Source organism: Vidua chalybeata, chromosome 22, assembly GCF_026979565.1.
Source record: "Vidua chalybeata isolate OUT-0048 chromosome 22, bVidCha1 merged haplotype, whole genome shotgun sequence".
Classification (NCBI taxonomy): Eukaryota; Metazoa; Chordata; class Aves; order Passeriformes; family Viduidae; genus Vidua; species Vidua chalybeata.
This window is the reverse complement of record NC_071551.1, coordinates 531,951-558,262: the sequence shown is the minus strand read 5'-3', so window position 1 is coordinate 558,262 and position 26,312 is coordinate 531,951. Positions and strand designations below refer to the sequence as shown.

The window sequence follows — 26,312 nt, the reverse complement described above, 5'->3', positions numbered from 1 at the left end:
TAGCAATGTCTTGGTGGTTTTGGGGAGTCCTCTCCTCCAGAACACCCCTCCCCTGGGAGCCTACAAACATCCTCTAGGCTCTTCCCTGTCCCTATGGGCCCATCCCATGGATACTCTTGCTTTGCGGGGAAGCATCCTTCACTTGTGCGAGGCTTTCTGGAGCAAGGGAGGTGGTGACTAGCTGAGCACCTCAGTGCTGGTCCCACTGAAGCAGCTGGGGTGTCCCTTATCCTCATTGCAAGAGGTGACAGCTCAGTGCAGCCCAGTGACAATAACAGGCAAGGAGGTGGATCACGGAAAGAGGGATTTTTATTGTCCAAGGGGAAAGTGCACACTCTGAACATAAAAGGCAAACCCTGCCCCAACATCCCCACAGCCAGGAGCAGCCCAGTGACCCCACACTAAAGGATCTGACTCATGAACCACCTGGAAAGGGGCCATCTGGCAGCTCCCAGCCTCAGATCCTGCAGCCCATCTGACTGGGGTTGCCCAGCAAACCTGAAGAACACAGGTGTGGCATGGGTCTGACCTCTGCTCTCACCAGTGTGTCCATGATGGAATCCCAAATGTTGGGAGGAGAGGACAGGGCCAGCACCCAACCCCCTGTGCTGCAGGGCTTGGATGAGCTTCATCATGCTGGCTGTGGGGAGGAAGTGTGCCAGGGCTGAGTGCAGGATGTAGGGTGCAATACAAATGAAACAATACATTGCATCTGTCCCCCTTACAAAAAGCTTCCATAGGAAGAAGTAAAGTACCCGCCATAGTCAGAGAATCCATCAGCACACAAGTGCTCTGCATGGAAAGCCAAGCCAGCCCTGGACAGGCTGGTTTAGCCAGGATTATTGCAGCTGACAAATGGCTTTAACCCACCCCCACCCCCCTTGTGCCCAAACAGGCCTGGCAGGAACAGCCCTCAGGCCACATCCGACCAGAACCTGCACTGGAGTGACGCTGGGTTTGCTGTGCCCGTGTGAAGGACAGGGTGCTGTGGGTGAGGCTGGGCCCTGCAGGGAGTGTGGCTCCTCTCCAGTCTCTCTCCCCTCCTGTCACCCCCCCCCACCCCAGCCATGCTCCCAGCAGGTGGTTTTTTTTTGCAGTGAGTTCAGCCCCACAACTGAGGCTTCTGTGCTTTGAGACCATTTTGTGTACTTAACATCCTACTTCAGTAAAACAGTTCCCAAACCCATATTTACAACAAAAGGAAACCCACGGCCCACAGCCTGCCCTGCTCTCCAGTTCATCTGCACCTCCGCACCCAGCTCAGCCTCTTGGACCAGCTCCACACATCTTTGGAGGCCGCTGCTCAGCACCAGGCAAGCTCACCCAGAGAGATGCTTCTGTGGAGGACAGACCACTCTCCTAGACACTGGGGTCACCAGAGCCTCTGTCCCCAGCCACAGGATGCTGTGATTGCAGCTGGAAATACTGTCAGGACCCCTTCTCTGTAGGTGATCCAGCAGCCCTGGGCACTGGCAGCCAGGTGCTGGCACATCTCTTAAGTTTCTCTAGGACAATATAGGAACAAAGAAGAGTTGTTTCTCTGTCCCTCCATCATGTGACATGGGAGCACACTCCCATTCCTCTCTGTTCTAGGGGAGGCTAGGACGATTCTGCTAGCAGAGAAACCTGAGCTTGTGGCCCTAGAAAATATGTCTGGGCTGCCTGGAGGGCTGTGCTGGATCTGTGGAGGAGTAGTGCTGGTGCGTTAAAGAGGTGGAGAGTGTCCTGCAGCACTCCAGGACTTCTTGAGTCTCCAGGTTGAAGACCCTGGACAACTCTCCTCCCAGCTGGGAAGCATGGTCTGAAGGCAGCTGTTCCTAGCACTGCCACAGTGTATTCTGTCCCCTGCCCTCCTGCTCTTGGTAGAGGTAGACCATGAAGTCACCTTCAGGCTGGTGCAGTTCCAGAGGTCCAGGCTGGAGTACACTGGGAGGTACGGGAAGCGGGGCTGTCTCTGCTGTGTGCAGTATGTGGAGCCCTGCTCAGTTCAAAGATCCAAGGAACTCCCCAGCTGCCTGATCCAAAGGAGCTGTGTGTCATGGCAAGCCCAGCCCACTGCTCCTGGTTATTGCTGATGTGTCTGATACCCCTCCACCTGCAGGAGCAGCTGGTCCATCCCACCGGGTGAAGAGGTCGTCTACTGTCCTGCATAGTTGTGGGGAGATCCCCAGTCCCACAGGGAAATAGCAGAGTCATGACGTGTCTGCTTGGAAGGCTGCTCCCCCCTTCACCTGCGGGAAGGAAGCAACAGGACCACCAAGGTATCTAGAATACCATGTTTCCACCAATGCTGAAATCACAGAGATGCTGGCAGGGCTCCAGCTCCTGCTGCCCCTGTTCCTGCTCACCACCCTGCAGCCCCTTTGCCAGGGTAAGTGTTAAGGAAGGCCTGATGCAGCTCTGCAGGGCTTTTGATCAGAGATGCCTCCTGGGGCCATTTGTGTTCAGCAGCTGGGACCTCATGGCCTGGATACTGCTCAAGATCTTCTTCTGGTGGCCCATCATGGTGATGCCCAGACTCCGAACATCCCTGGAGAACAAAGACACTGTCAAAGACACCTGTGCCAGGCCCCAGGGAGACAACTGCACCCCATGGACCAGCCCAGGAGCCTGTGCCTGGCTCTTCTCCACTTGCACATCAGCACAAGGCTGGTCCTGCTGAGGGTCCATGGACATCTGCCCAGGGACAGAGAGGCTGCCATTCTCTTGGACGTGTCCTCCTGACAAGGCTGCTGTGACAGCCCTGTGGGGAGCAGGAGCAGGATCACTCCTGACAGGCTCGTAGGTGACAAGATTGATGCTGTGAAATTGGATTCAGTTTTAGTGAGATGCCCTCAGATAACCCAGTCAGAAGGATGGATGATGAGCCTTCCCCATTCAAAAGATTCTCTGATGTGCATGAGAAACAAGGATCACTATCAGCTCAATCCCAGAGCAAAGGCCCGATGTACGGCCCCAATCAATGCACATGACAACTCTTTGTTTGTGTCTCTCTGACTTCCCTTTCACTGCCACAGGAACCGGTGTCCAGCAGCTCCATGCCTTTGGACAGGGAACAAGGCTCCTTAGAGGCTGAACAGGATGTCACTACTCGTAACAGTAAGGGATGAGTGATGTAGGCAGGTATAAGGGCAGGAGCTGGCATAGTTGCCTTCGTTTCTGGTACTGCTTGGATGCTCCATCTTAGAAACTCCCTAGACAGGTGAGAGATCAAGTTCCTTACAGCAGGAGGGTGGTGAGAGATCTTCTCCAGCTCTCCTTACTTAACCCACCCTTGGTAATGTGTTAATGACCTTCCAGTGATGTCTCCCTCCTGGCTGCACTGAGCAGGGAGCCAGTCCTGTGCACAGGGGTCTGAAAGCTCCAAGGTTGTCAGAGCTAAGATTGTTTGCCCAGCTAAGATTTTTTCCCAGTGATCCTAGAGAAGCTGTGCAGAATAGCACAGCCACACCCTAGTCCAGAGATACCCTCTGCAGGGAAAACAAAGATGAGAAGCACAAGGAGACAGCAACCTCCTGCCTGACCCTGCTGTGACCAAGAGGTTGGGTTAGCAACCCAACCTGGAGCACCTTGCAACCTGAATTACCTCCTATGGGCCCATGGTGACATTGGAGAGCCACCCTAGAGCATTGGAGGTGACTTGGAGTTCACAGCCTCTCAGTACAACTCCCACACCTTCCTTCAAAGCTCAGCGCAGCCTTGGACATTGCCCCAAATCTCAACACCGTTTGCCTAGAGATACATCTCGAGCACCAAGTACCAACCAGAATGAGCCAGCAGAGGCAGGATGGTCACTGTCTGGGGCTAGCGGGTTGGTGCGGGGACACCCAAGCAGCGCTGCTTGTTCCCTGCTACTCACTCGATGTTCATGCGCATCACCATGCCCAGGGAAGAGTACCCAGCCATGGCAAAGTTGTCCCGGTAGTGCCCCAGTCGGATGGAGTCCAGCCAGTCCTCCACAGTCAAGCAGCTGGTCAGGTCGAGGAGACCCCTGTCCAAGTGTGTCTGGGTGAACCTGGGAGCAGAACAGAAGGGGTTGGACGAGAAAGGTTGGTCCAAGGTGACCAGGCTGTGAGGGCCACCTGGATGCACCTATATAATCAGGAAAACAAGGCTGGAAAAGCCCTCTATCATCAGCTCCAACTGTTGACTCAGCACTGCAAGGGCTGCCACTAAACCATGTCCCCAGGTGCCACATCCACACCTCCAGGGATGATGACTTCACCACTGCCCTGGGCAGCCTGTTCCAAGGCCTGACCACCCTTTTTGCAAAAAAAAAAAAACAAAACAAAAAAAAAACAAAACAAAACAAAAAAAAAACCAAACAAACAACAAAAAAAAACAAACAAAAAAAACCCCAAAAAAAAACAAAAAAAAAAAAACCCACCCACTAATATCAAACCTAAACCTCCTATGGCACAACTTGAGGCCATTTTCTCTTTTCCTGTCCCTCATTCCCTGGGACCAGAGGCCAATTGCTGACTGGCTGCACCCTCCTGTTAGGGAGTTGTGGAGAGCCAGAAGGTCCCCCTGAACCTCCTTTTCCCCAAACTAGCCCCTCCCAGCTCCGTCTGAAACCAGGGTGCTCCAGACTTCCCCAGCTCTGGACACATTCTAGCCCCTCCATTTTTGTCTTGTCATGAAGAGCCCAGAACTGACCCCAGGATTCAAGGTGGGGCCTCACCAGTGCCCAGCACAGAGGGGAAGTGACTGCCCTGGTCCTGCTGGCCTCATTATTCCTGATCCAGGCCAGATGCCATTGGTGTCCTGCCCACCTGGGCACACAGCTGTTATACAGCTGATCTGCAGACCCTGCAGAGCAGGATAGAGAGAGCCCTAGCAGGCAGGTAAAGGCAGGGATGCTGCTGCGGGGGCACTGCTGCGCTTCCTTGGCCTTGGCATGGGGATGCAAGGGGAGCAAGGGGATGAAGTGCAGGAAGTTCCTCACTACCCACCACAACCTATGTCCACGGGCCCTGTGCATGTCCATGCATGTGCTCCCAAGGGCAGCCGTTGGTGCTACAGCCAGTCAGAACTGCAAACCACATGCTCTGAGAAGTATCAAGTCATTAGCCCCTGCTCACACAGGGGTCAGGGAGCCTTCACCTGTTCATGGTGCTTGTGCACTTGAGATTGTCAGGGTTGCGGATCAGCTTGTCCAGGATGCCAACGATCTGGGAGAAGCGAGGCCTCTCGCTGCGGTCCTTCTGCCAGCAGTCCAGCATGAGCTGGTGCAGGGTGGTGGGGCAGCCCATGGGGGCAGGCAGGCGGTAGCCTTCCTCCACAGAGTTAATGACCTGGAAGGAAGCCACAAGCCACAGTGGAGCTGCACCCCCATCCCGCTCCCAGCCCCGCCGATGGGAAGATCCGTGAGAGCTGCTGGGGCCATGGGATGGGAAGCAGAGGGATGTGCACAAGCTCCGTGCTAAACAGGTGAATGGCTGTATGCAGGCTCTGTGCAGAGCTGGCAGCAGGCTGGACATCACACACATACAGGAAATCAGTGCTATGACAACAGAGTTGTTTAGTGGTCCAGTAACCTAAAATATTGCAGCTTCCCTCTGGCGGACAAGCCACGAGGGCTGCACTCACACTCAGTTTTTCTACAGCCAGGATGCGGCACTGGTTGGCAAGGCTTCGGAGGAAATGCTGCTTGAAGAAATTTTGTGGAGGAGGTAGTGTAAGCCACTGCATTCATGCCCTACTGTCACCAAAGCCACCACAAAATAAAAAAAAATAGGAAGAGAGTGGGCTCCCAGCACAGGGGGAGGTTTATAGTACTCATAGGTAAAAAAAGGAGTCCTCTGGTTCTGCAGAGCCAAAATACTCATTTTACTGCCTCCTTTTGGAAATTTTATGCTCAGGTTGTGGTCAGGATTATGACCTACATTTCCCTTCCGATTTTATCGTACTCTTGAGGTGAGAGTGGCTCCACACAACTCAGACAAACCCAAAGCCTACAGCTGGGTGGTGCTAGCCTGAGGCTCTCAGCAGCCTCATTTGGACAGTGGAAGGGATGGACGCCCAGCATTGGAACTGGCAGGCTAGTGCAGTGGGGCTGCAATGATCCTAAGGAAGCCCTGACCCCTTCCAGGAACTGGGATATGTGGCACAACATGAGCTGACTCTCTCCAGCCAACAGAAAGGCAGGATTGCAGACAGCCACAGCCAGTGTGGCAGTGACCTCCCTGCCTGCATTTGTACCAGGAACTTAAGTCAATGTCCCCAGGAATGGGGCAGGCTTGGGAAGGGCCAGCAGGTAGGTCAATATATGAGCTCTGGCCAATCCTGGGTGCCACGGGACTGCAAAGGCAAAGGCTGTGCAGTGCAGGGATGGACTGCTGTCGCCACAGAGGGGACGTGCACCATGTGCACAGCTCTGTGGGGATGTGAAGAGAGGCAAGAGCTGAGCGTTGGGCTCCTGTTCCCAGCCCCCGGCCAGCCTGGTCTGGGGAAGGCAGGAGGAGGGGCAAGCTTGGCACCACTCACGTCCCGGTTGGTCATGTTCCAGTAGGGCCGCTCGCCGTAGGCCAGCACCTCCCACATGACTATTCCATAGCTCCACACGTCGCTGGCCGAGGAGAACTTGCGGTACGTGATGGCCTCAGGTGCCGTCCATCGGATCGGGATCTTCCCCCCCTGGAAAAGTGAGTGAGAGTGGAGGCTCAGAGCAGGCAGTAGCTCAGCATCCCAAGCTCTGCAGCTGGGACAGCTGTTGGATAAGCAATAAGCTGTGGTGGCATCTTCTAAAAAGGACTGAGGAGGTAATCTGCCCAAGATAGGCCCAGAGGTGTATGTGAAGGACGACTTCAAGGTGTTTCCAGCAGAGCAAGGAGAACACTGTGCTCTTTTACAAGGTATTCATGCACAGTTTGGTTTCCCAGTGCTCAAGAGACAAGGAATTCAAGGTGATGAAGAGGAGCCCTGGGCTACCAGAGCACACAAGCACAGAGCTGACTGTGTGCAAGCAGAGAGCCTGACTTGAGCAGACAGGGAGAATGATGGGATGTGCTCCCTGTCCTTCCCTGCTTTGACAGGCAAAGACTGAAAAGGCAGAGGCATTCAATTAAAGGATCATGCTGACAAAAATCAGCAATATATGGACTAAGAATGCTTTTAAGCTGGAAATGTGGCTGCCAGCCATCTGAAGAGGAAAGTTGCAGTGTAGGGGACATTGGGTGGGCTTCCCAGAGTATCTGGGGCAGGAATGGTGTGCCATCACCATTCAGGGATACCTGTGTAGGGAGAGTTGCCTCTACCCAGCTGAGTCCTGCCTGCTCTGGCACATGCCTTGATAAGAACTGAAGATGAACAATGTGTCTTTTGGGAGAGTTCCTTGGGTGAAGCAATGTTGAAGTCCTGAGCATGTTGAAGACAACACAGGAGGAACACAAGTTTCTGAACACAAAAGAAACCTCATTTGCGGGGTACCCTGACTGAGACCTCACCAGAGAGCCTGACTCCGCCACTGCATCCTTGTGCTTCAGCTCTGCCCACACTGTGCACTATCCAATCTTCCTCCAGAGCAACCAGCTCTGGTGGGTTTCACTGCAGCAAGGTACCTCAAAGCACCAGAAACCAAGCAGCAGGAACCTTCCCCAAAATTAAATTATCTGGAATGATATGCTATTTCTTGAGATACCACAAGGAGTAGATGAATGCATAGACACACACACACAGTGAGCCACTCTGGCTCAACTTCTCCACTTTGCTGAAGCCAAGCAAAGACCATGGAGGGCCACGTTCTTTAGCCTGGGCCATGGTGCACTCATCCCTCAGAGCTGCAGCTGCTCTGGGACGTGCTCATCATCAGCTACCCCAAAGGAGCCTGAAGCTCTTTCTGCTTCCGTAGTTTTGGTCTTTCTGAGAAATGATGCTCGGACTCCTCTGCTACAGCTCCAAAATGGCCTCCATCAGGAACAGTCTGTCCACCAGATGTGTTCCAGGGGAACACACTAATTCTTTTCATGGCTAGAGAAGAGCAAAGAGAGCTCATTTTATTTAGCATATTCTATGTATTTCATGAAAATGTATTTCATTTTGCTCCTGATGACCTCCCATGGAGAAGGACATCAAGAAACAGAGCTGCCAGGTTGGCTAGAAAAATCTCAACATGGCTTCACAGACAAAAGTGTCCGTCGTGAAATAAAACCACAAGTTGCAAAATCAATTTTTCCGCATCCATGAATGAGGCAGAGTCACATGGAAAAACCAGTGTGTGGCCACAATGCTGAAGGGTGGACCAGAACACCCCCCTATGGACTGATGGCTCTAGGACAACTGAGGAGCTACACAGCCTAGGGAAGGACTCCAATGGAGACACACAGGCCGCACACACCCATGGGAGCGGTTAGCTGGGGATGTTTGATAACTCCCTGTCCTGCCATCCTGCTGCTCTTTGTTCACTGCACACTCAGTTCTGGGATGTCCCTGTGTGAAGGACAATGCATTAAGGCTCAGGAGCTCTTTGGGTTCGAACTGTTGACCCAGCTATCAGCAGGAAGTGACATCGCCATTCCTGCCCTACCTATTTTGGCTTGAGCGTCTCTGACTTTTCCATGCGTCAGAGGCCTGGGGCAGCAACCAGCAGCAGGGACCAGCTCTGTGAGCCACCCACCGTGGTGGTGTACGCAGCATCGGGGTCGTCCTCCAGGATGCGGGAGAGGCCGAAGTCGGACACCTTGCACACCAGGTTGCTGTTGACCAGGATGTTGCGGGCGGCCAGGTCCCGGTGCACGTAGCCCAGGTCAGACAGGTACCTCATGCCTGCCCCAATACCCCGCAGCATCCCCACCAGCTGGATGATGGTGAATTGCCCATCGTGGTTCTGGAAAGGAAATAACCCAGCGTTCGCTTGTGGTGCTCACCACCATCCTGTTGGTGCTGCTGTCATTAAACCAGTCCTCCAGTGCCTCTCATCTTTGGCTTTGTACCTCCTCTGACCCCAGTGCCTCCTGCTTGTGCCCCTGCCCCACTTCCTGCCCTCTCAGTGCCTCTGACACGTGCTCAGGATGTTGTCCCTGCTTTTGCAGTGTCACTCCAAGGAGCCGGACACAATGCCTGGAGCCTGTGTCTGCTGGAGAGGTGAGAGCCCAGCACCCACAGCTCTCTCTAACACAGGGGTTTCAGTGGCTGTGAGGCTGAGGAGCAGGAACCAGCCCCAAGGGATGTGCAGTGAATGAAAATACAAACTCGCTTCTTACCCTGAGGAAGGTGTCTAGCGAGCCATTCTCCATGTATTCAGTAACAATCATTACCAATTTGCCTGCAGAAGACAAGGGAGGTCAAGTTAGCAGAGAAGTCACCTTCCTCCAGGAAGCCCTGTGCCAGGTTTTCACTGGGAGAGACATGAATTGAGGTCTGTGGGTCTTCTGCAGCCCCTCATACTGCTGTCCCCCCTGCACTGGACAGGACTGGCCCAATGATGAGGATGTGGCAACAACCCAGACAGGTATCCCTCCCTCCAGGTGCCGTTGATATGGCTGGGTCAGTTTCTTTACCCTGCTGAAATTTGCATGCCATTAGTGTAAGGCTTTGCATCAGAATGTGCCTTTTTGGAGGAAGACTTCAAATTATGATTCAATACAGGCAGCCTTTAAAATAAGTGCCTTTGAGTAGGACATCTCCCAAACCAACAACGATCTGGAGCACACTGCAGAGCATGGTGTGGAATTGCCATGAGGAAGTTTGTTCTGGAAGAGAAGGCAAAAGGGTGGCTGTCCCACATAAGTGCACAAATCTGAAAAGCCACTGGGGCAGTGAAGGATGGAGTGCACCCAAAAGTGAGCCCTGACCCCCATCTCCCAGGTTGCCCGCAGGGAGGTGGATCCCAGTTCTGCTCCGCCATACACTCTCTCCCCTGCCAGACACATACTCCTGGTGACCACCCCTTCCAGGTGGATGACGTTGGGGTGGTTGAACTGTGCCATGATGCTGGCCTCGCTCAGGAAGTCCCGCCTCTGCTTCTCGGTGTAGCCTGCCTTCAGTGCTTTGATGGCCACGGGAATCTCCCTCTTCCCTGGCAGCTTCAGGCGGCCGTAGCACACCTCTCCAGACTCCCCTGTAAGGCAAGCGAGAGTGGGGGCATGGAGAGCTCCTCAGCTTCTTGCACTCACCCACCAACACCATGAATCATCCAGTCTGTCAGCATACTCACAGCATGCCTCAGCCCCTCTAGGTTTCAGTCTGGATTTCAATCCCCTCCAACCCCTCCAGGATTCTATCCTCTGAAAGGATTGATCAGCTCTTGCTTCTAGTTCAGGAAGGGTGGGAACATCTGAAACCACCTCTCTGTGGTGCCCATCACTGAAGGCAATGGGCCAAGGGCAGTGATTACAGTGGCACTTGTTTTATTGCTTTTAATGAACAAATTTGAATATCTCAGGGCAGCCAGGATGACCCTCATCATTCCTCTGGGTTAAGCCCTCAGAGTGCTGCTGGTGAAGTTCCAGCTCCAGCTCTGCAATGTACTTCCCCAAAAGCCCCTGTTCCTATGCAAAATTCCCTTTTGTTCTTCAAATGTGCCATTTTGCTTGCAATTTTCATTTGCATCGTATCATCCCAGTTTTTTTCCTGGGTGCATGTTGGGACACCCATGGGGACAGGCTGAGCCATCTGCTGTGTCAGCCTGAGCCGCCACTCCCACACCTGCTGACCAGCAACCCCCTGCACCAGGCTGGGCACCAAAGGGTTTATTTCACTCCCCCAAACCCCCACTCTATCCAAGTTTTTGATCTCACAAGGATAAGGAGCAGATGAAGCCCTGCTGAGCACAGCTCTAATCCCAGCGGTCCAGGGGCACGGCACAACCTCAGATTATGGATTTCCCTGAGCAGACACCATGCAAAGGGACAGCTGGGCACCAGAACTCACCAGACCCGATGACCTTCTCAATCTTGATCCGGGAGGCCTCTATTTCGCGGGTGAACTCATGCACAGCTTGGCAGGGGTCCTCGTATGTGTGGGGGTCCACATAGAACTTGGACTCGGGGAACTTCACTGGGGTTTCAAAGGGGAGAGAGGAGATCAGCACTCTCAGGCAGCCCTGCTGAGAGGAGGGACACCCAGCCGCAGGGCAGAGAATGGGCAGGGGCAGGACAGGCTGAGGAGCCATGGAAATGCAGCACAAGGAACCCTAAGTCACGCTTTGGTGCAGCAGTGTCCTCAGAGCAGTTCAGGACCTGGCTGCCCAGGTGTTCTCCACATGATTGTCCCACTCCATTACGCTCACCCCTGCCCCTGGCTTGCTGCTCTCTGGGATGATCCTGCTGCACTCTCAGTGCAGAGTGTTCAACATTTCAACCCCATTATCAGGATGGCCCTGGGATCAGATCGCCCACTCAAGTCTCCTAAGACATGTTCCCAGAGGAGGCAAGATACAAAACCCTTATCCCTGGAAACCACAGCACTGTCAGGGGGTAACAATCTATCTCTGCCCGTCCATGGGGCTGGAGTTCTTCCCAGAGGGTGTCCTACCTTGCCCATTCTGATAATGCATCTTCTCCTCATCAGAGTCCTGGAAAGCCTTGCTGTACCCACAGTGCCTGCCACAGGAGGACAAGGGTCAGAATAGAAGCCCCCATGCCTCACTCCCACAAGCATTCCAAAAAGCAGAGTAGAAGGCAGTGCATGCTGGGGCTGTGGGCAGGTGGAGAAAACACTTGGTCATCCACCGGCTGCATCCCTACATTGCACTGAGCTGACACTTTGGTCTGGATCAAAATTCTCTCCAGGTGCTCTCCAAGGCTTGGCAGTGCTAAAAGCACATTTGTTCCATGTGCCTGGTTCAGCCATGCTCATACAGAGCACACAGTCTCCCTTGGATCTGTCTGCTGTAGAAAAGATCTCTCCACCCTTGACTGACCCACCAGCCCATCCAGTCAGCTCCTGTACCGGTAGTAGTTCTGGTACTGGTATTGCTATTGCTCATGCTACTGATATTCCATATATTATATATTATAATGTGCACACAGATTTATTACTGTTCAGCCTGCTGGCATGAGGGGAAGATCTGGAGACTGGCTCTGCCTCAGGGAAAGTGGTGACTCTTAAATGCAGTCTCTTGGCTGCTTATTAACCCTGGACCTATAGATGCTCTGGACAATCTGAAAGGAGAAAAGTTGTGCCCAAATGCTCCCATCCTTCCTGTCCCTGCTGGAGACCTCCAGAAAACCCCACTAGCCTCCACAAAACCCTTACCTCTTCTTGCAGATCAGAACCACCAGCAAGATGACAAGGCCAGTGATGAGTGTCAGGCAGATCCAGACAATCGTCATTGTGTCATACTGGAGAGACACTGGAAAAAGCAGGGTAGGAAGGGGGTGAGCTGGAGTGGGGAATTCACTGCTGAGCTCAGGAACGTACCTACCCCATGATCTTCAAAGACAAAACCTTGGGCTGACAATGCGGTCATGGTCTTTCTTCAAAGATTAAGCACTGTCCCACCTATTCCCAGTTTTGAGCCTCTCCCAGTGTACAGGGACCATTTACATGTGGGGAAACCAAGGAGAGATCTGAGAAAGCCATGGTGACACAGCAGACCAGTACAGAGAGGAGACTGGAGCCTCAGGACTTCTCCAGGTCTTCCCTGCCCTAACTGCTACATCCTTCCTCCCTCTTCTTTCTAATGTATAAGCACAGAATCATGGAATCATTAAGGTTGGAAAAGACCTCTAAGATCACTGAGTCCAACCATTAACCCAGCATGGCCAAGGCCATCACTTAAACATGTCTCCAGGTGCCGTATCAACAGATTCACTGAGCACTTCCAGGCATGGTGACTCTACCACTGTCCTGGGCAGACTGTTCCAATATCTTCTTTCAGTGAAGAAATATTTCCTATTATCCAACCTGAGCCCTGTTTCAACTTGAGTCTGTTTCCTCTTGTTCCAAACATGTCAGGACTGCAACCTCAAGCAATCCCTGCAGGCTGCAACACTGGGGAGATGTGCCTTCAGGCCCCCTCCCTGTGTGGCAGAGAAACAGTGGCCACGGAGAAGGGCAGCACCAGGCCCCATGCTCCCTGACTCACTCTTCCCACACCTTACACCTGCACACACTCACCCGGCTTCCCCGTTTCCACCTCCACAGTCTGACTGAACCTCCCGCAGCCGGCAGAGGTGCGAGCGCGCACCTGGAAAATGTAGCGGGTTGCAGGCTTGAGCCCAGAGATGGTGGCAGTGGTGCTCTTGGATTTCAGAGTTGAGTAGCTTTGCATTTCCTTGTCCTGGGGAAAATCAACAACAAAACCTTCTCTGCATTAGCACAGCAACCACAAGGTCTTCCAAAGAAGCCCCTTGTGCAAGGCTGGCTGATAGCAGGGGGCTCTCTGAGAAACAAGCTCAGTGTTACCTTCTCATAGTACTTGATCTCGTACTCCAGGATGATGCCGTTGGGCTGGTCCGGCTCTTGCCACAGCAAGGTGACACTGTTCTGGCCTGTGCTCTCCTGATGCACCACCACCACCTGTGACGGGGCTGGGGACCAGACACAGGGGGTTAAGTGCCTGCTGAGGGGGGGCAGCAGGAGACAGCAACAGAGAAGGGTGGAACCAAAGCCCCAGGCAGGACCCCTGGCTTAAACTAGTTTTCTGGTTTAATTAAAGCTATGTGCAGATGAGTGTTGTGATGGGGATTGCAAACAGGCTTTTCCTTGTTTTGGAGGCATCAGTCTCTTTCCCATGGAGTAAAGCAGCTCTGAGAAGATGAGAGGAGAGCACTGTCCCAGCACAGGCAGGAGGGGACATGGGTGATTTGCTGTGATCTGGAGACAGAAAGGAGAAGGACCAGTGTGGTTGCAGGTCATGGAGATTGTGGAGGCCAGTGGGACAAAAAGGGTCCATTATGGATCTTTGGATGAACAGACCCTAAGTTGGAAAAATCTCCCCTGTTCAAGGCAACTGAGCAGAGCCTCTTCCAGGATGCTTTGTTCTGTATGCAAACGTACCCCACTTCTGCCTCCCTGGTTGGTCTGCTGGCCTCCCTGCCCCTTTTTCCTTATATGTATATGCCCTAGAATGTTCTCCCTTCCCTGCTTACCCATTGGCCCCATATTGCCACAGTGTCCCGCTCCCTTTACCCTATTGGCTGCCACTCTTTGTCCTGCCTCTCTACTGCCCTGAACCCTCAGCCCATTGGCCCTGATGCTCTGCTCTGCCCCCCTTGTCCCCCATATTTCAACCTGGACCCTGTGCTGTTCTTTTGTCTCTGTCCCTTTGTGCGTGGCTGGAGTAAGTCTCCTCTTTGGAACTCCACACAGAGACCGTTCCTGCTTTGTCATCAGTGATTCTACAAGAGCTACCTGAAGTGTGTGCTGGAGTGATTGTGTGTGTGTGTGTGTGCGCCTGTGCCACTGAGCAGCTTTCCTTACTGGAGACGCTTCTGGAAGGTCGCAACACTGCTGCCTCTCGCTCCACCGCCAACGGGCTAACGGCTCGCGACAGGAGATCCCTAATGGCACTCTGTCCCTCTTGTTCTGCCTGGGGTAAAGGGAGAAGGGCATGGGAAGAGGGAAAGGGGAGATGATGAGTGTGGTTAGGGTCTGAGCACCAGTCTAAAATTGTCCTGGGGGTGCTCTACTGCCCTGTGATATTTGTCATCTTCCCAGTCCTGAGCTGGGAGCCTGCGAATCAGTTATTTTATCGGTAGCCATGCCTGAACTGTAGCTGTCACAGCTGGAGGAACCAACTCACCAGCCTCTTTTCCTACTTGGAAAATATCCACTGGAAGTTACCCAGAGTGTAGTGGGTGCTGTGATGGCCAGGTGCAGCCATAGGGTCTGACTCATGGGAAGGTTTTGGGCCCCACTTGTGAGCTTTCTTGTCAGGTGAAACATGGGATGTGGCAGCTCTGGGCAAGACAGAGCTGCGGTGGCCATGGCTGCAGTGCAGGGATGTCACCAGAACAGCACAGAGACCAAAAGAGGCCACAGGGCCTGCAGCAGCAATTTTAGCTCTTTGGGGCTGGCCCTTCTGAGAAGTCGAAAATGCTGCTGGTACAGAGCACCCTGTACCAGATGGGGAGATGGGACAGGGTGGGATGGTGGGAATCAGTTAAACTGCATGAGCATGGGCAATGCCTTTACTCCAAAGAGCCCAGGGAATCTGTGCTGCATCTGCCTCAGCCATTGGGGCTGGGGGGACAAGGGTGACCAGCACCCAGGAGGTCCCCTCATGCAGTGTCCCCTCAGCTCCCTGGAGGGCAGAGTGCTCTGTCACGTGCAGCAGCTGGAGCACAGTAGCTGAACTACTAAATTCCCAACCCTGCTGCTTTCACAGCACCTGCTCAGAATCAATTTTGCAGCTGAGTGGTCAAAATAGGAATACTCAGCACTTCCTGAGAGCATATCCATCAGAGACATCAGGCTGAGGCAGCTCATCAGCACTTGGAGGAATTGTGAGGGATCAAGCTAGCAGGACTGAGCCATTTCCACATGCTGCAGAAGTGCTACAGGCTGGCATTAGTGACAAAGGGACTTGTTTTCATGCCAGCCATGAGCTATCCATCAAGGCTCCCAAGTTTCTCCCACTGGTATCTCTGCCATGAGACCAGAAGGGGCTCAGAATCACGGGAAGTTCTTGTGGGGTCATTTCAAACTGGGAGGACTGACAAGGAGGGTCAGTCCCTGCCCTGATCCCTCTGCTCACAGTGTGCTCCATGGAAAAATGCCACGGAACAAAGTCCTGTCCTACCTGGGCTAGAGCACTGCTCAGAGGAATTTCCTGAGGAAAGATCATTTTGCAGTGAGGAATTTGCAAAGGTGAGACATGCATAAGAGAGACTTTTCCCAGCAAACATTGCTGTCACTTGCCGGGGCCTGGCATTGGTGTGAAGCAAGAGCAGACTATGAACTGCTGCCTGGCCCTTTGGGAGGGACAAAAAATGAAACATTCATACTCCACTTAATGTTCCTGTCAATAAACATGTATTCTCTGTGTCCCCTGTATCCTGCAGAAAGGGAGCCTCCAACACTGTCTGCAAGCTGAAGTGAAGGGAACGGAGAAGGGAAAAGGACACCATGAAGCAGAAGCAGAGAAGGGTAAGAGTTACCTTGGGCAGCAACTTGTCCCCAGCCCATTCCAGTTCCCTGAACCCACCTCCAGCAGCACAGGGGAAAGGGGTCCCATTTCTTGGCTGTCCCAAGCCCATCACCAAACCAGCCCTTTGCTGCTAGAGCAGGTTCTGGCTCCTGCAGACACTGCCTGGAGCAATGCCAGAGCAACATCAGCATCACCTCCACAGGCCAAGGGGTGGGTCTGCTCTTCCTACCTGCCTGGTTTGTCGTGATGTTGGCGACCGCGGCTCTCCTGGACTCCAGGCTGAGGTCGGAGACACCGTTGACAGCCTCCACCCAGAAGGAATAGTTGGTGTGTGCCAGAAGGTTGGTGACAGTCAGCGCTCCCTGCACCAGGCTCATCTGCTGGGGCACGAAGCGGATGCCGCTGCCGCAGGCCTCGCATGGCCCTGCGTCCCCTGCGCAGCGCCGGCACAGCACGTTGTACACGATGTCCGCACGGCCACCCTTGTCCAGGGGTGGGCCCCACTCCAGGGTCACAGAGGTGCCGTTCACACTGGAGATCAGGTTCACGGGAGCAGAGGGGGGCCCTGGAAGAGAAGCAGGGATTCAGGCAGAGCGAGGGCTGCTGGAGTATTGGAAATGGTGGAGTGTGGGACCAATGGAGATGTGCCTCAGGCAGCAGGACCTGAATTCACAAACACTGTTGCAAGGAACACAGAACTGCTCAGAGCAGTGAATGTGCCGGACACAAGAGAGCAAAGACACAGGCAGGCCACAGGGTGAAATGCCTTGGAGGTAAAGTGGTCAGGATCAGGATGCCAAATGCCAGACAGCAAGAGCTGATGTTAGTTCTGGGGGAAGCAGGAAGCAATGGTGAAGCATGAAGATTTGCGGGGAGAGCCGCAGTTGATGAGCTAGATATGCTCACCTAAAGGGAAAGGTGAACTCACATTTCCTTGGCAGATTAATAAACTTGGGTGGATATTCCTTAGGGAAACACAAGTCAGGTGCTGCTTATCCCTCCTTCGCCCTGGCCTCAGCTAGCAATGCCACACCTATCTGTCCTCCTGGACCAACTGCAGAAAGGAGGACTCCCCCTGGGATGTTCTTGTCCCCTTTTAATAGCACTAGGCCCCTCAAAGCACACTATTGCAAAGCTGAGCCATACGACAAACCCTGGTGTCACTGTCCACCCACAGAGGAGGAGAGCACAGCAACACTTGCACTGACCCCATGGCTACCCAGGGGTGTCTGACCTCCCAGTGCACTTCTGGGAAAGGCGAGCTGGGGCAGGGGTCCATCACTTCTCCCAGGTAACAAGTGACAGGACAAGAAGAAATGGCCTCAAGCTGTGCCAAGAGAGGGTTAGACTGGGTATTTGAGAAAATTGCCTCAAAGAAAGGACGGTCAGACATTGGGACAGGCTGTCCAGGGAAATGGTGGAGTTACCATCCCTGGAAGTGTTCCAAACAACGTGTGGATGTGGCACTTGGGGGCACGGTTTAGTGGTGAACATGGTGGTGGTGCTGGGCTGATGGGTGGACTTGGCAAACGCAGAGGCTTTTCCAGCCTTAATGATTCTGTGACTCACTGACTCTGGTCAGTGGTGTTTGGAGAGCAGCAGGATGGGGGTGACACAGAGGCAGTGAGGGAGTGCAGCTAAGGAGGGCCCTCAGCTCACATGCCAGACAGACATTCAGGGTTGTAGGGCTGGTGGAGCATCTTGGGCAGCAGATACAGGGCCAGGGGAGAGTGCTGGGCTCAGCCAAGAGCAGCAGCCAGGTCCGAGGATGCAACACGTGCCCCAGTGCAGCATAGCTGGGCACAGGGCAGCCAGGAGTATTCAGGATGTACTCAGTTGTCCTAGGCTGACTGTATGATGCTTTTATCCCCAATCGTCTGTTCTGTTTATGCTGAATAATAAGTTTTACACCTTTAAGACTGGTTCCAGGAGTGAAGGGGGGGAGAAGAAGCGTGGAGTTTGTTTTCAGAAACTGCACTCACTCCTCCACATTCCTTCTCCCAGACTGTGTTGTCAGCAGATGGACAGACAGCGAGACAGAGCTCTACTTTGCTTTTAGTTAGTTTTAGCTCACTGAGGCAAAGAAGTTCCCTGGACTGTGGCTTTTCGTTTTCTTTGGACCCGCTCAAACCTGCTCGGGACTGAACACCAAGAAGAGCACCGGCAGCTCGCACTTGTGGCCCAGCGGGCCGGGCCTGGGCCGCGGCATTTCCAGTGCCAGAGGGACAGATAAGAGACTGAGTGAGCCGAGCTGCAGCCCAGGAGGGATTTTTCTGAGTTTGTCCCTCTTCTAGAGCAGCAAGAAGTTTCATTGTTTAATATCCTTTAGGTTTTCTTTTTTAATAAAAAGTTTTGTCCACTTTTTCTCCAAAGAAGTATTTTTCCCTGAACCAGTTGTGGGGAGGGGCCAGTTGAATCTGCCTTCTGGAGGAACCCCTTTGAGGGTTCTGTCCCAAATTTGCCCTGAACCAAGACATCAGGGGATACTCAGGGGGTACTCACGTGTGCAGGCGGCCGAGGGGGGGTCCTGCACAGCGCGGTAGAAGCTGCTGTCACAGTGGCACACACGAGCTGCCCGGCTCTCCGAATGGCTGTGCAGGGGACATTTGGCACACAGCTGGTCCCCAGGGGCTGATTTGTAAAATCCCAGCTGGCAGGCTGCAGAGAGAAGGGCAGAGATGAAAGGGATGTGCCTGGATGAGGACCATTCCACAGCTCAGAGGATCCCACCGGCACGAAGCTCAGCTTTGCTCTCATGTAGTGCACAGGAAACCAGCCTTTCTCCCCTGCACCTGGGTGAGTCCCCTCCAGCTGCTCATCTGGAAACTGGGCTCTGTGGAAACTTCTGTTCCCCCAGCTGCACTTACTGCCATCCTGACACCTGTTCCCCACTGCTTCACAAGCAAACTGGAGTCCCTCTGCTGTTCAGGAGCTGCCTGCAAAACTCCAGGTATTCTTGCCCCTTTGCCTGTCCAGCTACTGTCTGCCCTCAGGACAGAGAACACTGCAAGGATCAAACCATGCAACACTGGAAATCTATTGGCAACTACTCCAAAATACCATTTATGGGGCAAATTTACAACACAGTCCCCACTTCATGGTGGTTGCCACAAACCTTGGCTATGCCCAAGTTCCCAAAAGCATCTCTGTGGGAGGTTTCAGAAATTAAATCTCCACATCTGGGACATGTACCGTGTCCCTCTGCAAGACCCTGGGGTGCTGCCACACAGAGCAACAAGTTCCCTTGCACAAAACAATAGGGAAAGAGCCTCTCTTGTTGCATAGTACAGCAAAAAGGCACTGCACACCTGCTGCCCTCCCTCTGGAGGCAGAGGGACAGTCAGGCCAAATGAGACAGCCTTGGAAAAAAGATTTTTCTGACAATACAACCTGCTTGCATTTCCTCTGCCTCCTCCTGACGCAGGAGCTCATCCCATGCCCTTCACTCTGCTTCATCCTATCCCCTTTTCCCAGCAGCCCCTCAGGTAGATCATTTGTCACACAAACAGCTCGCGTCTCATTAAAAAATTGATTTGTTCAAGAGTGACACATGGCATGTCAGGTATCTGTCGGGGTGGAAGGATCTGCCCTCTCCTGCAGACTCAGATTCCAAATAAGGGAAAGCAGGCTCTGTCTGGGTCCCTGTACTCGTGAGGTACTTTCACGACCAGTTCTAGTGATTCAAGGATTATTCCTGACTCTGACTCATCTCTGTTTTTTCCCACTGAGGTAGTAATACCTTCATTTTCTCATCTTTACCTCCAGTGGCCAGATCTGCATACAGCCTCAATCTTTGCTTTCAGGCATGTAAAAGGATTTTTTTTTTTTTTTTTGTGATCCAGCATCCTCAGTGGGCTGTGTCCCTCCATGCTGTTTGTTCTGTTTCAAGGTGCTGATTTGTTTTCTTATTAATAACACTCCTTTCCTTGCCACAGATCTCCCTTGACTGATGCTACCAGTACATTCCACCTATCACACACTGCACAGTGACACAAGGGCCTTTTTATAACTGAGCTACTCCAGCAATGGCAGCTGAAGGCAGTGCTCCAGTCACGCATCCCTGGTGTGGGGAGCACTTGCTGGTCCCTCTACAGGCTCTGTCACCAGTTTCTGTGGCACTTTTACACCAAATGCTCTGTTAACAGCAGGGGAGTGACACCACTGGCAGGACGGACACGTGCTGCACATGCCAGAGGTGGTGTCACAGGCTGGTGTCACATCTTGCTACAGCAAATCCCAGCAGTTTCAGACTTTGTTCCTAAATTTCTGCTTCTCCACTCCTCAAAAGGCATCAGGGCAAGGAGCAGAAATACCTAAACTTGGGGATGCAAGGGAAGGCAGATGTGAAATCGCAGCAGCTTGGGGCTAGTTTTGTTCCCCAGCTCTTCTGGCACCTTTCACCTCCTCAAGGGCATCAGGAGAGGAGAGAACACAGAGGATGCAGATTTCAGGGGAGGTTTGCTGTCCATTTCCAGCTGGACAGCAAACCTCCCAAGGACAGCCTGAGACATTTGGCAGGCTCTGGTTCTGACTGGTCCTGATGGTACCAAGAGATTCAGGGACTCTGCCCTTGCCAAGTGCCCCCTGATGCAGCACCCTCCAGTCTGCAGCCCATTGGTTTTGGGTGTAAGACTGAGATGAGCACAGATACATCCTGTTCTCATATGGGGACAAATCTGGGAGGCAGCCAGCTGGTGGAAAAAAACCCAAAATAAATCAGAAGTAAGAAAATTTCCCAGTTTTTCTATGTGGGAAAGAATGAAGACACTGCATGACCACGGATGGGAGCTGAGCAATGGGACAGCCCCAGTCGGTGCTGGGCAGATGCAGGACAGGAACTACTGCCTTTAACTTTTGTGAATGTCCCTTGGACCTGCAAACCATCATCTCTACCCACGCAGCAACCAGCGACTTGTGACTTCAGAGGCACTGGAGTGGTTCCCTCCACCACTGTTTAATTAAGGGCAGAGAAATCAGGGCTACCTCAGGTACGGAGAGACAGGCAGCAGGAAGGATGGGAAGACGAAGCACAGCAGTTTTGCACAGAGCAATTGTAATCACTTAGCATTTAATGCTGTAAAAAAACCATTAATTACCTGTAGCAGTGAGTCACAATTATTTTAGATGCACTCAAGGGGAAAATTATACTAAATGACAAATTACAGGTGAATTTGTGCACCAGGGCAGAGCCATCGGGAGCCAGCTCCCAGCACATGGACAGCATGAGCACACAGGGAGGGCTGGGGAGCACCTGGTGCTGGGACAGGCACTGCTTGGGGGTTCATGCACCTCTGAGTGTCTCAGTGCCCACTTTAGAGGGAAAAGCTTTTCACAGGCACGGGAGAGGTCACCAGCTCAAACCTGCACATAGTATAAGATAACTTCAGTACAGGATGCCAGGCATGTCCTGCTCTGGACTGAGCTCTCTCATGCCATGCCAGTGACATGTGGAAGACCAGGACCTCCCAGGTTAGCTCTGGGAAGAGCAAACAGCAGAGAAGTGACCAGGAGGAAAAATTCAACCAAATGCGCCAGGTCTGAAACACACTGGGCTCCACAGCCATGGCTGTGGCACACACAGAATCCTCCCAAATCTGCAGCCACCCAGCAGAAAGGTGCAGAGTGGTTGTTCTGCTGTCTTCACGGCAGTCACTATAGCCACCTGCCAGAAGTGCCCTCCCTGGAGCCCTGGGGAAGGTGACGGTTTCTTTTATTCCCATTATTTGATGTAATTGACATCCTTGCTCTGAATCTGAGGAGCTCAGGTCCTTCCTCTGTGTGAGCCACCAGAAGTGCTGCAATGTCCTCCATACCACCCTGTAACAGCCAGCCCTGGCTGCCTGTCCCTGCAGTTTGATCTCACATGCACAGTGTGGTTTTGCAGTGCACGTGGGACAGGAGCAGGCCTTCACCTGCCACTCAGTTCAAGACTTGCACACTTACATTCTCCCTGCAGCCCAGACACCTGAGTGATCCCAGTGTCACCAGCAGAGCCTACAAAACCCAGTGCTGAACCTGTGCTTGGCAGAGCACATCTCTAGCCCTGGATCGCACAGGTGAGTCCCCAGTGATCACTCCACACCTGTCTGGGCCTATCCATGGAGCTTCCATTGATCCCCCACCCTGCACTGCACACCTTGCCTGTTTTCCCAGCCCACCAGCCCCACTCTCATGTGTGACCTGCTCAAAGGACCCCGCAGCAGCAGGCTTGTCTCGGGAACAGTGAACATGGAAGGGCCCTGCCAGCCATCTGGAGTTTGGCCCATTTGTTTCACTCCCTCTCCATCCTCTGGGGACAGAACATCTGCTAATAAGCTGGCAGAGCTCAAGAGATAATGGATAGACTTGCCAAGGATACACTAGCAGGGAATGAGCTGCTCCTCTCCCTCTCAAGTGGCTGCCTGGAAGCAGTGCTCTGCAAGTGGCCCTGGTGGGACCACCAAGGGCTGCTCCAGTGGGGCTGCAAATGCGAGCACTGCCCCCATGTCACTCTCTCTTGGCTCTGTCCTCTGCTCAGGAGGTCTGGGCAGGGTGAGGGCATGGCTGAGGGTGACATGGGGCAGCTGTGTGACACTGGTGCCACCCTTCCTGACCCTTCAACAGATCTGGGCATCCGCAAGCAGCAGAAGAGCAGTCATGTATCTCCCTTTGGCCATGCTGGGAAGAGATAGAGATGGAAATAAAGGTGTCACAGCCACTGTGACAGCCAGAGTCAGGCACCAGTCCCAGAGCCCCCTAGGCTGCACAAGCCAGCACAGAAAATCCCAGCCTCCTTTCAATCCAGTTTCAGTATGATGCCTCAAATCTCAGCTCCCATATGACACAGACACTGAAACAGAAGCCAGTTATTCTCAGTCATGTCTTAAAATGACACATTTGCCTCGTTGCCCAAAATCTTCTGTTTTAGCAGGGTTGTGCTTCTCTTTCCCTGCAATCCCAGGTCAGCCCAAGGTCTGGGCTGTTCAGTGGCCTGGAGGGAGTCTGGGGGCCTAGCTGGGCTGGTGCTCTCAGTAATCTTCTGGTCCAGAGGTCATGCCTCGTCCTATGGCCCTGCTGGTGCTCACATACCCTCCTTGTGCTGCTTGTCTCCACACTGCCTCAGCCCTGGTCACCTCTGGCCCCTGAGCACCACATTAGCCTGTCCAGAGCCCCACTCCCACCTTGCAGCTCCTTTGCACAGTTCACAGATCTTCCCACTCCCAGTACAATCCATCACACCACTACATACCCCTGAACATGTCTCCTATCGCCCCAGACTCTACCTCATATCACTTCCCCACTTCTTGGCACTTCTTCCCACAATTAACCCACTTCATACCCTATTGTATCCCTGAGTCTTTTAGAGGGGGAAACAGGAGGAGTTTTTTACCCATTAAGGCTTTGCAAAGCCAGCAAGACCCTGTGCTTGGGGCTCCCAGCAAATGGCACACACAGCAAAGGACACCCTGCATCCTTCTTGATAACACCCAGATTTCACTGCCACCAGAACAAGTTGTATTTAGGAGGGTCCTGCCCTTCCAAGTGGAGTAATTCCACTTGCAGTGCTGGGAAAACTGGAACCACAGTTGTACAGACTGGCTGCATCCCAAACTGGAAATCTACACAATGCTGCCACAGAAAAATCAGCAGGTGTTAGTGTCACAGAATCACTTAGAATCACACCTCTAGCATAGAATCCCAGAATCCCAGAACGGTTTGGTTTGGAAGGAGCCTCAAAGATCATCCAGCTCTCCAGCCCTGCCATGGGCAGGGACACCTTCCACTAGACCAGGCTGTTCACATCCCCATTCAGCCTGATTTCAGTACTGTTGGACACACACCTGCCTCTCCCACATCTTAAAAAAAATAAAAGATAAAAGCAGGAAACACTCAAGTCCCAGTTTGCTATGAGTGCTGCTCTGCTGCCTGGTGCAGACATCCTTCTGTGGGAGTGGAGGTGAGGCTGTGCAGACTTGTGTAGGTGAGACAGCCTGACATGCTCAGAGCAAAGGCTTTTTTAAATAAAGCTTATCCAGGGAAAGGCTACAGCTTGTTGGAGTAGACTGGAAACAGGCAGCCTAGTGCCAGAATTAGAAAAAAGCTGTTTCCCAAACTCAGTCTTGTCAAAGAGTTTTAGACAGAAGTATCCAAAGCTTCTGAAAAAACCCCACAGATTTCACGAAACCAAACCCAGAAAACATAGTCTAGAGGAAGGGGTGTCACGCCTGAAGGTGACAGTGCTGGAGGTACATCTGTGTCCCTGTTGACAGGCATGAAAGAGGAAAGCACACACAGAACACCAAGAGCTTCATCCCATCCCTGGCAGGAGCTGGAATGCAGTTTGTGGGGGGCATGTGAGCCCTCTCAGCACATCCATATGGCTGTGGATGTGTAGAGGGGCTGAGCTGTAAAATGAGGGTGCCCAGACGTCCCAGGGCCAGCACAGCCCTCGCCCCCACACAGCTGAGCTCCACCAGCCTTTGGATCTCTGTCTCCTTCTTGGAGGAGTGGCAGCAGCAGCTTGTTTTCAGAAGGGGAAGAAGCCCTCACACAAACAGTGGCATGAGTGGCATCTGGAGCTCCTGCCGCGGGCAGAACAAGTTTCTGGCAGGGCCCTACTGCTCTGTGGGATGAAGAGAATCTTCTCCATGCAAGGCAATCTCACCAAGCCTCTGAATGTGCCAGTGGGGAATTTGAGATCCCCACCCCCCGCTTTGTTACACTGTCCCTGGTGTAAGGACTGGTGCAAAATTCCAGGTCTTTCTTGTGCTCTGTGTCCAAACTCCCCAACAACATCTTCCCAGGCACCTGCACACAGGAAATCCAGAGGAACAGCCTGTGTTCACTACCCAAAGGCAGCCAAGTTTTATGGAAGAGTTCAAAACAAAAAAATCCCGCCCAAAAAACCACATTCCCAAACTGGTGAATGTCCTCATCCATCACAGCCCAGCTGCTCTTTACCACTTCTCAGAGGGCCACAGAGACCTGGTGAGCACAAATAAAATTTGATTAATCCCCATCACTACCCTGAACTCCAGCTCATATCATTCTCACCCTTCATTTCTGTCAGCGCCGAAACACAGAAAACTCAGAGGAAAAGTGGCACACAAAATATTCAGCCAAGGACAAACCCTATATTGTTGTGTTGGTGAGATACAGTGGTGCTCTTCAGGCACCTCCATCCTTTTTGTTTGTTCCTTAGTAGAGAAATAAATAAATGGGTTTAGTTGCTAGGGTTCTGCTTTGTTTTGTTTTCCAAGCAAATGCAATTAGCCACTGCATTTTAGAGGTGGGAGATCCTGGGATCACCCTGTCCTGCCTCCTACCTTCTCCAGTGATCTCACTGGGCTGAATTAGCTACTCACACACAGCCCAGCACCCTTGGGGTTCAAGCCTAGAAGCCAGGTCTGTGGCAGTGAGCTGGAGGTCCTGGTATGAGACAAGTGTGAATCCAAGGTTCCCACCCCAAGGCTGGATAAGCCTCTGGGGGGAGAAGTCTTTCCTAATGAAAAAAGAAAGAGAGCAGGTCTAGATGGGATACTGGGAGAAATTCTTCCCTATGAGGGTGCTGAGGCTCTGGCAGAGGCTGCCCAGAGAAGCTGTGGCTGCCCCTGCATCCCTGGAAGTGTTCCAGGCCAGGTTGGATGGGGCTTGGGTCTGCCTGGGGTACTGGAAGGTGTCCCTGCCCATGGCAGGGGGTTGGAAGGAGATGAGCTTTAAGGCCCCTTCTAACCCAAACCTTTCTGTGATTCTGTGTTCCTAGTTAGTCACAGCTTATGCATCTTGGAAGACAAACTGTTTTTTTCCTTTCTTTCTTTTTTTTTTTTTTTTACAGAGCAGCTGATGGTCTTGCAAACCACAATGAAAATCTTGTGAGTCACCAACTTTTTTTGATTCCCTTGTCTGGCATCACAGAAAGGACTTTTGCATAACTCCCACGGCACCACTTTGGAACTGTTTCTGCTCCTGGCCTTAGAAGCTTTGTCTTTGTACACCCATGGCAGAATCCCTCTGTGTGGGACACCTGGGGCATTGGTGCCACCAGCTCTGGGTACCACGCACAGCCTGGTACCCAGAGAGCAGGCAGAGGATGCTGCAGGAAGGTGAGGCTGTGGCTTGGGCCTGCCATGTGTGTGCTGGGACTTGCACAGAAATTCTTCTTGAAATTCACACCAAGAAAATGGGAACATCTTCCAAGATGATTGCTTGGAGCTGCAATAACAGGGTATTCTCATAGAACCATGGAATCACCAAATGGTTTGGACTGGAAGGGACCTTAAAGCCCATCTCATTCCAC

The 26,312-nt window shown here is 52.8% G+C and overlaps 1 protein-coding gene across 1 annotated transcript in view; it reads right to left on the bottom strand.

Moving 5' to 3' along the window:
- Positions 1–302: 302 nt before the first annotated feature.
- The window catches only part of EPHA8 (EPH receptor A8), a 53,678-nt gene continuing 27,668 nt past the window's right edge, over positions 303–26,312 (bottom strand). The window contains exons 4-17 of the mRNA XM_053962891.1: positions 18,539–18,694; positions 16,266–16,601; positions 13,351–13,475; positions 13,063–13,225; positions 12,199–12,295; positions 11,476–11,543; positions 10,873–10,998; positions 9,875–10,060; positions 9,204–9,265; positions 8,618–8,827; positions 6,490–6,639; positions 5,107–5,297; positions 3,860–4,015; positions 303–2,530 (exon numbers count right to left, since the gene is read on the bottom strand). Coding sequence (XP_053818866.1) covers positions 2,416–2,530; positions 3,860–4,015; positions 5,107–5,297; positions 6,490–6,639; positions 8,618–8,827; positions 9,204–9,265; positions 9,875–10,060; positions 10,873–10,998; positions 11,476–11,543; positions 12,199–12,295; positions 13,063–13,225; positions 13,351–13,475; positions 16,266–16,601; positions 18,539–18,694 — 2,141 coding nt within the window. The 3' untranslated portion in view covers positions 303–2,415. The remainder of the gene's footprint in view (positions 2,531–3,859; positions 4,016–5,106; positions 5,298–6,489; positions 6,640–8,617; positions 8,828–9,203; positions 9,266–9,874; positions 10,061–10,872; positions 10,999–11,475; positions 11,544–12,198; positions 12,296–13,062; positions 13,226–13,350; positions 13,476–16,265; positions 16,602–18,538; positions 18,695–26,312) is intronic.